This window comes from Solanum dulcamara, chromosome 3 (assembly GCF_947179165.1).
Source record: "Solanum dulcamara chromosome 3, daSolDulc1.2, whole genome shotgun sequence".
Classification (NCBI taxonomy): domain Eukaryota; kingdom Viridiplantae; phylum Streptophyta; class Magnoliopsida; order Solanales; family Solanaceae; genus Solanum; species Solanum dulcamara.
In genome coordinates this window covers 3666475-3679633 of record NC_077239.1, presented here as the reverse complement: position 1 = coordinate 3679633, position 13159 = coordinate 3666475, and the positions used below count along the sequence as shown (strand labels likewise).

Sequence of the window (13159 nt, the reverse complement as noted above, 5' to 3'; positions counted from 1 at the left end):
GAGAGAACGTCGTTTGAAATGATATGGACACATCTTACATAAACATTTAGATGCACCGATTTTTAGCTATGAAAATTAATATTAAGATAAATGTTAATGTAATTTCTCTCAAAAGTCATTTTCATACTTGGACTTTTTGGGACAAATTAACCTTAAACTTGAGGATTATATTGCTTTAAAAATTAGGAAATGAAAAATAAATAAATTGGTAGCATTAAATAAAGGGGTTTTGGGTAGCCAAAATTTGTCATCAAATCTTGAAGTAACAAATCGACATCTTCCATATAATTAATAACTATCTAACACCTAGTCTTTCAATTGACTACTTGAGTAGCTCAACTAACTAACATGACTATAATTACAACAATATATCAATATGATCCCGCAATTGAGGTCTAAAAAAGGTGGATTAACTTTGACGAAGTAGAGAGACTCTTTTTAATAAATCCTCAGCTCACGACAGATTAACTCGATGACTAATTAAAGAAGGGAAAATGTCAAATTTACCTCCATATATCTCTTATTACTCCAAAATAAATGAATATTTAGCACTTTTTCTTTAGTCCAAAATATTCATCGACCAATTAACCTTTACAATGATATTTAAAAAAGAAAAGTTACCAATATGTACGGTTCAATCAAACTTATTTACCAATATGAACAAAATATATAAAATCGATACGTTGATTATGTATATTATATGTATAGGTATGTATATTATATATATATATATATATATAGATTATACTTGAATACGAATATACAAAGCTCATATATATATATTTATTGGTTATTTTGTAAACTAGATTACCCGAGACATTGAACTATAGTTATCCTTATTTAAAGTCACTAATAATTTATAATTTCTCAACTATAACATATAATATAGATTAATTTGTTCATAGAAAATTAGCACCACAAAATCCTCAAGTGATGTTTTAAAGGCAACATGGGTTGTCTTGAAATTCTTAGCTTTTGTGACAAATGTACGTTAAGAAATAGCCAAATTATTTTATATATATAGTTCACCTAAGAGACTATATATAGGCCGGTAAATTTCACCTCCTAGATTAAGATATAATGTTAATCATAGAGAATTCTAATACTAATCTTATCTGTATGTTTAATTAGTTGCTTAACACATGTTCCTGTTTCCTCTAATTATCAGATTTCAGTTTTTGATAATTACATTCAAGGCTTAATTCATTCCCTAAAAAAAACACTAGTCAATTCTTTATATATCTATATGTATTATAAAATAAATTAACTTAGCAAAATAAGAAGGAGAGAATAAGAGAAAGAGAGAAAGACTATGAGAGAAAATTTTAGTGTGCGTATCTCATCCGTTATTGCCAAAAAAATTGACAATTTATAACCAGAAGGAAGAGAAAACTAGTGGAAAACTTGCCCACTTTCAGTGGGCCCCACTTAAAGAAAAAGGACCATCCACTATTGTAAAGTGGATAGTCACTTGATTGATAACACTCCCCCTTGGATGTCCACGTGAAATGTGCCTCATTAAAATTTTTACAAGAAACAATATACATAGTTATTCTGAACACCGATTGATGTTGTGCCTCGTTAAAACCTTGCTAGAAAAAAATCAGTGGAAAAATCCCTAATGAAGGAAAAAGAGTACACACATCTGGTAATACGCCTTGAGTTCTTCCTCATTAAAAACCATACCAGGAAAACCCAGTGGGACAAAATCTTGATTAAGGAAAAAAGAGTGCAGCGCGTATTTTACTCCCCAGATGAAAACTTTATTTGATATTTCGAAGACGTCGCATCCCAATTTTGTATCTCATTTTCTCAAAAGTTGAAGTCGATAATGCCTTGGTAAATATATCTGCTAAATTGTCACTTGAATGAACTTGTTGGACATCTATTTCACCCTTCTTTTGAAGATCATGAGTAAAAATGAATTTTGGTGAAATATGTTTTGTTATGTCTCCTTTGATATATCCTCCCTTCAGTTGAGCTATACATGCAGCATTGTCTTCATACAAAATTGTTGGAACATCTCTTTTCAAAGAAAGGTCACATGTTTTTTGAATGTGTTGAGTTATTGACCTTAACCAAATTCATTCTCGACTTGCTTCATTGATGACTATTATCTCTGCATAATTTGAGGAAGTGGCAACCATAGTTTGCTTTGTTGAACGCCATGATATAGTTGTACCACCACATGTAAATAAATAGCCTGTCTGTGATCGATATTTGTGGGGATCAGACAAATATCCCACATCTGCATAACCAATCAATTGTGATGTGGATTCATTTGAGTAAAACAATCTCATATCAATGGTCCCTCAGAGGTATCAGAATATATGCTTAATTCCATTCCAGTGTCTTCATGTTGGAGAAGAACTAAATCTTGATAACAAGCTTATAGAAAAAGCTATATCTGGTCTAGAATTATTGGCAAGATACATTAATGCACCAATTGTACTAAGATATAGTATTTTAGCAACAATAAGCTCCTCATCATTTTCATGAGGTCTAAACGAATCTTTATTAATATCAAGAGATCTCACAATCATTGGGGTACTCAATGGATGTGTTTTATCTATATGAAACCTCTTTAAAATATTTTCAATATATGTTGACTGATGGACAAATATCCCATTTGCAAAATGTTCAATTTATAGATCAAGACAAAATTTTATCTTTCCGAAGTCTTTTATTTCAAACTCCTTTTTCAGACATTTTACTGCCTTTGAAAGCTCTTCTGAAGTTCCAATAATATTCAAATCATTAACATATATTGGTATTATGACAAATTCAGATCCAAACCTTTTCATAAAGACACAAGGGCAAATTGGATCATTTTTATATCCTTCTTTTAGAAAATATTCGCTAAGACGACTGTACCACATCGCCCTGATTGTTTCAACCCATATAAGAATTTTTGAAGCTTTATTGAGCAAATTTCTCAAGAATACTTGTATGCTTCGGGCACTTTGAACCCTTCGAAAATTTTCATAAAAATATCTTGGTCCAATGAGCCATATAAATAGGCAGTGATCACATCCATTAGGTGCATTTCAAGCTTTTCATGAACTGCCAAATTCATTAGATACCTGAAGGTAAATGCATCCACCACAGAGGAATATATTTCCACATAGTCAATGCCAGACCTTTGCAAAAAACTTTGGGCTACAAGTCGTATTTTATATCTTATAACTTTACTTTTTTTATTTCGTTTGCGCACAAAAACTCATTTGTACCCTACTAGCTTGACACCTTCAGGTGTTTGGATTATTGATCCGAAAACTTCACGTTTTTCAAGTGAAGTTAACTCTACTTGAATTGCATCCTTCCATTTTAGCCAATCATTTCTCTGTCTACATTCATCGACAGATTTTGGTTCAAGATCCTTATCTTGTTGCATTATTTCAATGGCAACATTATAAGCAAAAATATTATTGACCACAATATCATTTCGGCTCTATCGTTTTCTTGTCGAGACATAACTTATTGAGATTTCTTTATTCTCATTATTTTCAGGTACTTGGACCTCCTCGGTGGTATCATCATTTGTTGTGTCTCTAGGCTCTTCTTGAGCAATTGCCTCCAAATTATGATTATCTTAATCATTTATTCCTTTCCTTTTTCGAGGATTTTTATCTTTGGAATCAATTGGTCTTCCACATTTTAAGCGTGGCCTAGACTCATTTGTCTGAACAAGTTGTCCTACCAGGACATCAACTCGAACTTGAGTATTAACAGCTGGGATATGCGATTTAGTAACCCGTGGAAGGTTAGTAAATGCATCCAGCAGTTGATTTGCAATATTCTGCAAATAAATCATCTTTTGAACTTCTTGCTCATATTGATTTATTCGAGGATCTAAATGAGATAATGATAATGAATTTCAATCTATCTCATTTTCCAATTGCTTATGTTCTCCCCTAATGTTGGGTATACTGATTCATCAAAATGACAATCAGCGAATCTTACCGTAAATAAATTTCTAGTCATAGATTCCAAATATTTTATAATAGAAGGAGATTCATACCCAACATATATTCCCAGCCTTCTTTGGGGACCCATTTTTGTGCGGTGCGGTGGAGCAATTGGAACATATATCGCACACCCAAATATTCTAAGATGGGATATAGTTGGCTCCCTTTCAAAAGCCAACTATAATGGAAAAAATTCATGAAAATTTGTTGGTCTTATGCGCATAAGTGCTACTGCATGCAAAATAGCATGCCCCCATACCGAAAGAGGAAGGTTTTCCCTCATTAGCAATAGTCTAGCTATCAATTGAAGGCGTTTAATCAATGATTCTGCTAGACCATTTTCAGTATGAACATGAGCGACCGGATGCTCAACTTTTATTCTAACCGACATACAATAATCATTAAAGTATTGAGATGTACATTCACCAGCATTATCAAGACAAATTATCTTTATTGCATAATCTCGCAAAAATCATGCTGCGAGTTGATAATAAGCACATATATGACCATCTTGTAGATGCATCTATCAAGACCATATAATATTTAAATGGTCCACATGAAGGGTGAATTGACCCACATATATCACCCTGTATACATTTCAGAAATGCAGGGGTTTCAATCCCAACCTTAGTTGCTGATAGTTTAATAATCAGTTTTCCTTGGAAACAAGCAACACAAGAAAATTTTTTAGATTGAAGAATTTTTTGATTCTTCAAAGTGTGTCCATGTGAATTCTCAATAATTTTGCGAATCATATTATAACCGGGATGGTCCGATCAGTCATGCCAAATGATAAAATTATTAGAACCAGTAAATCTTTTTTTACTATGACATGTGATTCAATAGTACCAATATTCGTATGGTACAATCAAGAAGAAAGTGCAGGTAATTTTTTGTGCATAATTTTCTTCTTCATATTTATTGTAGTAATATAAAGGTATTCAATCTTTCCTTCATTCGCAGTCTCAATATGATAGCCATTTTGGAGAATAACCTTGAAACTTAACAAGTTTCTTTGAGACTTACTACAATATAATGCATTATCAATTATTAATATCATTCCTTCAGGTAGTAATAAGGTTGTTCTTCCAGAGCTTTCAATCAATTTTGTACTATCGGATATTGTATTGACATAGGTCATTTTCATAATCAAATAACAGAAATATTTCTTTCTTTTAATATCGTATGAGTTGTGATACTATTCAAAAGGCACATATCTCCATTACTTATCTTGGATCCAATTGAAGAATGAGAAATTTATTTATCTTCATAAAATAAAAATACATTATAAGATATAAAATAAGTAACAATATTGCTAGAAAAACACAAGTCATTTTTTCTTGTTTTCTTTTAAATAGATAAACGTAAAAATATGATAATAAAAAGTACATAAAAAATGAAAATATATTGTAAATCATATAATGAAATTAAACATCAATTATAATCCTTAAAGAAGTCTTCAACCTCCAAATGAGTAATATCATTGAGGTCATTAAAATCGTCATCCTTCAAAGCCAGATTTGCATCAATATTATCATTATGCAAAGGTCTTGCATCAACATTATTTTTAAACGTCAAATGTGATTCTATCCGAGCATTAGAAGATGAGGCATCACCTCTATTTGCCTTTTTTTTAAAGAAATTTTGATAAAGCCTTACAAAATGCTCAGCGTCCAACATTCATTTTTTCAGTGACTTTTCATGCTACAATGATGACAATTACTTCTTGAAGGGCAACTTTGAGAACTCATATTTGTCACGATTCGAATCCGGGCGTGATGGCACTCATCTCAACCCACCGAGACAAGTCAGCCTAATACCCATCATAAAGTAGATACGGGAGAAAAAGAAATGAATCAAAATTTAACTTAACCAGAAATACGTAAAACAAACTCAAACTTTTCCAAGATTGGTTGTCATGTGTACAAACCACTAATACATTACCGAAGTACGAAAAAAAATATAGTCACAACATCTTTGTCTCTAGAATAGGACTAAAACATATAAAAATAGTAACAGATGTCTGCTAGATGGATGTAACAGATACCTCAACATTCGAGATGATAGCCTCGAATATGGTAGAAAATATTAGGAGATCAAGAAGGTCGAGCTCACAACCTACACAAGTGTAGAATCAAGGGATGAGTACCAAACAATACAGTACTCAGCAAGTGGATAACTACAACTAAGCAAAGCTCAATAGATACAAGTACTCCTGTCATTCCAATCGAACCTCCTTAACTACAACCTGTATAAAACCAGCCCAATTCTACACTCTACACAATAATAATAATACAGTCCACGAATACTCATCAGTAGTCTCATCAAGTGAATCATATCAATTCAAGTTCAATATATATAGAGCAATAAGTGTTAAACACGAATTCACAAATGTCAATAAAATGTGATGCAATGCAATGAGTTGATGCATGTCTATTCTATCGGTACACATCCTCTGAATTATAGTCAAGAACCCATGGGGGACATTTCTGTCCATGTTACCTACCACGGAGCGTGTGGCCCATTTCCTCAATATATATATCCTGCCACGGAGCGTGTGGTCCGACCCTTTTATTTCATAATACTTGCCATGGAGTGTGTGGCCAGACTCCTTTATTTTATATCATTTTCAATTTCAACACAGTATGTCAAAATCAATAAAATCAATTCAGGTTCATATGATTCACGATAATAACATGAAAACAACAATAATTTTTCCTATCTCACACGTCCAAAATAAATTCATAATCTCATCACATCAATTTCACCAATACATGTCATTAGATCATCATTGTTTATCCCTCATCTCTATATTTATGGTCAGTCATACAGTCAATAACCCAGTTCAATTCTCATTACTCCCCAGTGCACATAACAAGGAAATAAATAAATATAATCTAAGCCTTCCCCTTTTGTCGGACTTCCAAATCAATGTAATCTAAGCAAATAAATAATCACCATGAGATTTTGAAACCAACAACACTTATATTTCTATAGATCTAGCCTAGTCTCAAAAAAAATATTTGAATTCAGATCCACAAGGACAAAACTTGAAATTTTATTAAAACTAAATTATCCATCTCGTAGACCCAAAATTTATATTACAGAAATAATTTATTGGAAGCAAATTGCTTGACACTGTCTTTGAAAACATACGATACGAAGAAAATTACACCAATTTATCATCTCTGACCTTGAGCATGTAAATTTCTAGATCCTAGCCTTGAAAAACTTAACAAGGAATGGACTATTATTTATTAGAATACGACAATTAAAAGAAAGAATCTGCCATTTCTTTCTTATCTACTCCACAAGAACAAAAAGAATTCTTTACAATAGAATTAATGATGGAAGTAACATCACAAAATTCTATACTATCCTAACTCTAAACAAACCCAACACTACTACCCAACATAGTTGATAATCTTTATATATATATATATATATCTTGTTAACCTTCATTTATCAACCAAATCAACATTACCACGTTAGAAACAATGATTATAAAAATTCAAGAAGAAATTATAGTTTTTCAAATTCACAATTTTTGTTTTCCATAAACAAAAATCCTTACCTCAATTACCCACGATGCCTCTTCGCAATTGTCTGCCCGCCGCAGTGGTTTTGTTTTCTTTCGCAACTCAAAATAATGTCAACCCTATTTAACTCTAATAATTTTTATACATGGACCAAGTGGTATATGGTGTTAAGTAAATTATCAATTTAGTCCACCAACTAATTAATTATCTAAAAATCACCCGTCAACTAATTAACTATAATTATCGAATAGTCAAAAATTTCCAATTTAAATATACGGAAGGAGTCTTTTATGAAGGAAAGATGACTATTTCTCAAAATGACCTAACGGGTCATTACATTATCCAACACTAAAAATCATGTTCGTCCTCAAACATAAAGTAAAAAAATATACCTAAAGCCTCAAAAAGATAGGGAAATCTAGCACGTATATCAGCCTCCATCTCATAAGTCGCCTCTCCGACTGAACAGTGCTTCCATTGTACCTTCACTGAAGCTATCTCCTTAATTCTAAGCTTACGGACCTTCCTATCTAGAATGGCTATAGGCTCCTCCTCAAATGTCAGGTCTGGACCCAACTCCACTGAATCAAGTGGTAACACATGGGACTCATCCGAAACATACTTCCGGAGCATAAAAATATGAAACACATTATGCACAGCCGATAAGCTAGGTGGTAAGGCCAATTTATAAGCTACCTCTCCCACTCGCGCCAAAATCTTAAATGGGCCAATGAATCGAGGGTTTAGCTTGACCTTTCTTCTGAACCGCATCACACCCTTCATGGGCGACACTCCAAGACAAACATGATCACCCACCATGAACTTCAATGGTCGAACTCTCCGGTCTGCATAACTCTTCTGCCTACTCTAGGTTGTCAAGAGTCTACCCTGAATCATACGAACCTGCTCTATAGCATCTCTAAGCAAGTTAGTGTCTAAAGAGTACATCTCAGCTAAATCAAACCATCCAATAGGAGATCGACACCGCCTACCATACAAAGCCTTAAATAGGGCCATCTGGATACTGGAGTGATAACTTTTGTTGTAGGCAAACTCCGCTAGGGGAAAGTACTGATCCCATCTAGCACCAGAATTAATAACACAAGATCGGAGCATGTCCTCCAATACCTGAATCATCCGCTCGTACTGAAAATCGGTCTATGGGTGAAAAGCTGGACTCATGTCAAGTCTAGTGTCAAAACCATGCTGTAATTCCTGTCAAAAGTGCAAAATAAATACTGAACCTCGATCCAAAATGATGGATATTTGGACACCATGAAGCCAAACGAGCTGACTAATATATAATTGGGGTAGCTTATCCGCTGTGTACCTTACCTTAACTGGAATAAAATGGACGGACTTTGTCAGTCTATCAACAACCACCCATATAGAATCATAACCACCCACGGTGGGAGGCAAACCCACAATGAAGTTCATGGTGATCATTTCCCAGTTTTAAATGGGAATAGGCATCCTCTGACTCACACCCCCAGGCCGCTGGTGCTCATACTTTACTTGCTGGCAAGTCAAATACTTGGACACGAACTTTGTAATATCCTTCTTCATCCTACACCACCAATAGTGCTGGCTCAGATCGTGATACATCTTGGATGCTCCCAGATGGATAGCATACCTTGAACAATGGGCCTCTTCCAAAATAAGTCTAGTCAAGTCACCCATCTTAAGCACATAAATTATGTCGCCAATCCTCAATACACCTTGCGAATCAAGTACTGCCTCCTCAGCTTTACCTCTTAATACCTTGTCTCGAATGATACATAACTTCTCATCCTCAAACTGCCTCTTCCGAATCTGCTCAACCAAGGAAGAACGTGCCTCCACAAAGGTAAGAACACTACCATCATCTAAAATCTGTAATCAGACAAGGCTATTGCCAGCCTCTAAACATCTCTAGCCAATGGTTGCTCCTCAACTAGGATCGCGGCAAGACTCCCCATACTAGAAGACTTCCTACTCAAGGCATCCTCCACAACATTGGCTCTTCCTAGGTGATACAAGATAGTCATGTCGTAGTCCTTCATCAACTCAAGCCATCTACATTACCTCAAGTTTAGATCCCTCTGACTGAATATATACCAAAGACTCATGTGATTGGTGAAGACCTCGCAATGCACACCGTATAGGTAATGACGCTACAACTTAAGCACGAAGACCACAGCCGTTAACTCTAAATCATGAGTAAGATAGTTTTTCTCATGGGCCTTCAACTATCTCGAAGCATAGGCAATTACTATCCCATTTTGCATCAACACACCGCTTAAACCAACACCGAAAGCATCACAATATATAGTAAGCCCACACCCTCCTCGGGTAGTGTCAAAATAGAAGCTGAAGTCAATAAGATCTTAAGCTTTTGGAAGCTCGCCTCACACTCCTTGGACCAATGAAAATCCATGGTCTTCTGAGTCAATCTAGTCAATGGAGATGCAATAGTAGAGAAGCCCTGCACGAACTGTCTGTAGTAACCGGCTAACCCCATAAAATTTCCAATTTAAATGTACGGAAGGAGTCTTTTATAAAAAGAAGATAACTATTTCTCAAAATGACCTAACAGGTCGTTACAATATTGTTCTCCCTTTTATGTTGACCACCACCACGACGATTATTATATTGTCTTCTACTATAGCCATGTCCACGCACATTATTGTGGCCTTGATTTTTATTTTATCTTTCTTTCAAATTGAGCATGTGCTTCTACTACATTTACTTTCGGTAAAGAAGCAGTTTCAGTGGAACGGGCTTCATAATTTTTTATTAAAATAACATTATTTTGCTTAGCCACCAGAAGACATGAGATCAATTCAGAATATTTTTGAAAATCTTTTTCACAGTATTGCTTCTATACTATCACATTAGAGGCATGGAAAGTAGTTAGTATCTTTTCTAACATGTCTTCATCATTTATTGTTTCCCCACATAATTTTAATTGGGAAGTTATTCTAAATACAACAGAATTATACTCAATTACAGTTTTAAAATCTTGAAATCGTAAGTGCATCCACTCATAACGAGCCCTTGGCAATACTGTTGCCCTGAGGTAGTCATACCTCCCTTTTAAATTTTTCCACAATTCAAATTAATTTTTCACTATCAAGTATTTAACCTTCAGACTTTCATCTAGATGATAATGAAAGAAAATCATAGGCTTTGCTTTATCCTGACTTAATGCTTTATTTTCTTTGATTATAGCATTACCAAAATCCTTAACGGTAAGGTGGATTTCAGCATCAAGTACCGATGACAAATAAATTTTGTCAGAAATATCAAGTGCCACAAACTTCAATTTTGACAAGTTTGACAAGTTTGACATGATGAAAATTAATTTTAAAATATCAAAAACAACTAAAATTAAAATTTTCAGTATATATACCTGATATTGAAGTTAATTTTCTGGAAAAAAAATTAAAGTTTCGTGTTGATAACGTTTTATAAAATAAATTAATTTAGCAAAATAAAAAGAAAAGAATAAGAAAAAGAGAGAAAGACTATGAGAGAAAATTTCAGTGCGTGTGTCTCATTCTTTATTGCCAAAAAAATTGGCAATTTATAGCGAGAAGAAAGAAAAAACTAATGGGCAACTTGCCCACTTTTAGTGGACCCCACATAAAGAAAAAGTACAATCTACTATTGTAAAGTGGACATTCAGTTGATTGATAACAATATGGCACATATCATATACTGACAGAATATTATGAAGAATTGATTCTTTATTTCTTCAAAAAAAAATCGATCATTTATGATATTAAACTGATATATATATTAAATATTAATAAAGTATTACAGATGATTGTTTTTTTTCTCATACTACCCTCTCCTTTATAATGTCTATATGATATATACCATATATTGCCTCAATATTATAATTGATTGATTCATTCCTTTAAAAGAAAGACAATTTGTGTGGTAGGGTTTGGATGCTCAAATTCTTTCACATGATATCAGAACTAGCAAATACAAAATATATAGAAACCCAAAATATCTCTTTTTCATTCACTAAAAAAATGCAGTTGATAGAAGGATGAATATACATTTGATGAACAATTCTATCAATCAAAATCCCGAGTTGGAGGTAGAACATCATGAGAAATCATAGTTAAACAAAATGGTAATTCATCAAAAATTGGCTCTGATATAAGATGTGTTTGAGCAAAATAATTTTTCAAACTTAAATTTTTAAATGAGATGATGATCTTAAAACTGCTAATATGTAATGACCCATTAGGTTGTTTTGAGTACTATAACTATTTTGATTCTTCCCGTAAAATTTTAAATAAGAATTTAGAACTATTCGTTTAACTATGGTTATTTAGTTGAAGGATATTCTTTTACATAATTAATTTATGTGATGATTTATTTTTTTATAATTAATTATTAATGAAAGACAATAATTATTTTAAATATGAAGTGAATCATATCGACTACTTCTTTAAAATCCATGTAACTAGGTTAGATAAAATGGGAGTGGTTATTTTATAATCTGTATTTTTTAGGGGAAAAAAGAAGAAGTAAGAGAGTGAGAAACTACCTGCGGCGTGTATCAGAGAATGCTTCAAGTAACATTAAACTTGATGTATATTAACTATTTCTAAGGATAGAAAGTTCCTTTAATACTATTTGAAATTTATCTTTTTTTATTGAAAGAGTTAGTGGGGATGAAGATGCGATCATGACAAGGTAGGAGTTAGTATCCATTGGGCAAACAAAAATTACTTTCTGTTGTATAATTGTATGTCAGAATTTTAATTTTCTTTGCAAACCTCCAATGGATCAATTTTATAGTTTTCGTTAATAAATCTTTCTTTAACAGTAGGGGCAAAATATAAGGTTCACTTATAAACTACTCGTTAGCTTGTTGGAAATTTGTGAGTATTTCATAGTTAAATTAGTTTTGACTTGTTGATATATATTAAAATATTAAGGGTATTGTATTATATGAATATCATTAGATCTATGATATTTGGAGAAATTGAGACTTAACCTTAAAGGGCTTGAGATTTAGATAATTGATTATAGATTTGAGGTGAATTTTTGGGCCTAGGCTAAACATATAGTAATATGGATGTCTACAGATTCATTTACTTATGAATAATGCATATTTTATAGATTGGGAACGTTCTGAAGCTTTGTGAAAGGGAAAGGAAAAATCTTGAGAATTCGTGACACGTGTTTAGCATTTGAGGTAGGTTAAGACTTCGTTGAGGGACGTTTTCTCTAATTAAAGACTAAAATTATTATAGATTTGGGATGAGTTTTGGGGCGTGGACTAGACATATAGTAATATGGGTGTTTATGAATTCATTTGCATATGAATAATGCATATTTGATAGATTAAAAACGTTCTGAAGATTTGCAAAAGGGAAAGGCAAAATCTTGAGAATTCATGACACGTGTTCGGCATTCGAAGTATGTTAAGACTTTCTAGACTTCGTTGATAGGGGTCTCATACCAATGGTATGACGGGCATTGATATGAGTACTGGTGTTATAAAGGAAAAATTTATTACTATAGAATGAGGGATTCTAATCCGAGAATGCCAAAGCATATGGGTATTCGCTGATGTATTATTGATTTGGTTTCTTTTGTGTGATTGTGCTCTTGTTTGAACCCATATAATTGTGATAGTTGAGGTGA

The 13159-nt window shown here is 33.2% G+C and overlaps 1 protein-coding gene across 1 annotated transcript; it reads right to left on the bottom strand.

Annotated features, from left to right (window-relative positions):
• Window positions 1-5994: 5994 nt before the first annotated feature.
• On the bottom strand, window positions 5995-8326 carry LOC129881979 (uncharacterized). Its single transcript, XM_055956088.1, has 2 exons — window positions 7900-8326; window positions 5995-6086 (listed from the first exon to the last, which is right to left on the bottom strand). The coding sequence occupies exons 1-2, from the start codon at window positions 8324-8326 to the stop codon at window positions 5995-5997; spliced, it is 519 nt and encodes a 172-aa protein (XP_055812063.1).
• Between the last annotated feature and the right edge of the window lie 4833 nt (window positions 8327-13159).

What these genes read in the sequence shown, in the direction of transcription:
- LOC129881979 (XM_055956088.1), bottom strand. Translation starts at nt 8,326, where the DNA reads ATGGTGGGTGATCATGTTTGTCTTGGAGTGTCGCCCATGAAGGGTGTG. An exon ending in CTATCTTTTTGAGGCTTTAG is followed by an intron (nt 6,087 to 7,899) that starts GTATATTTTTTT and finishes ACACTTGTGTAG; the next exon opens with GTTGTGAGCTCGACCTTCTT.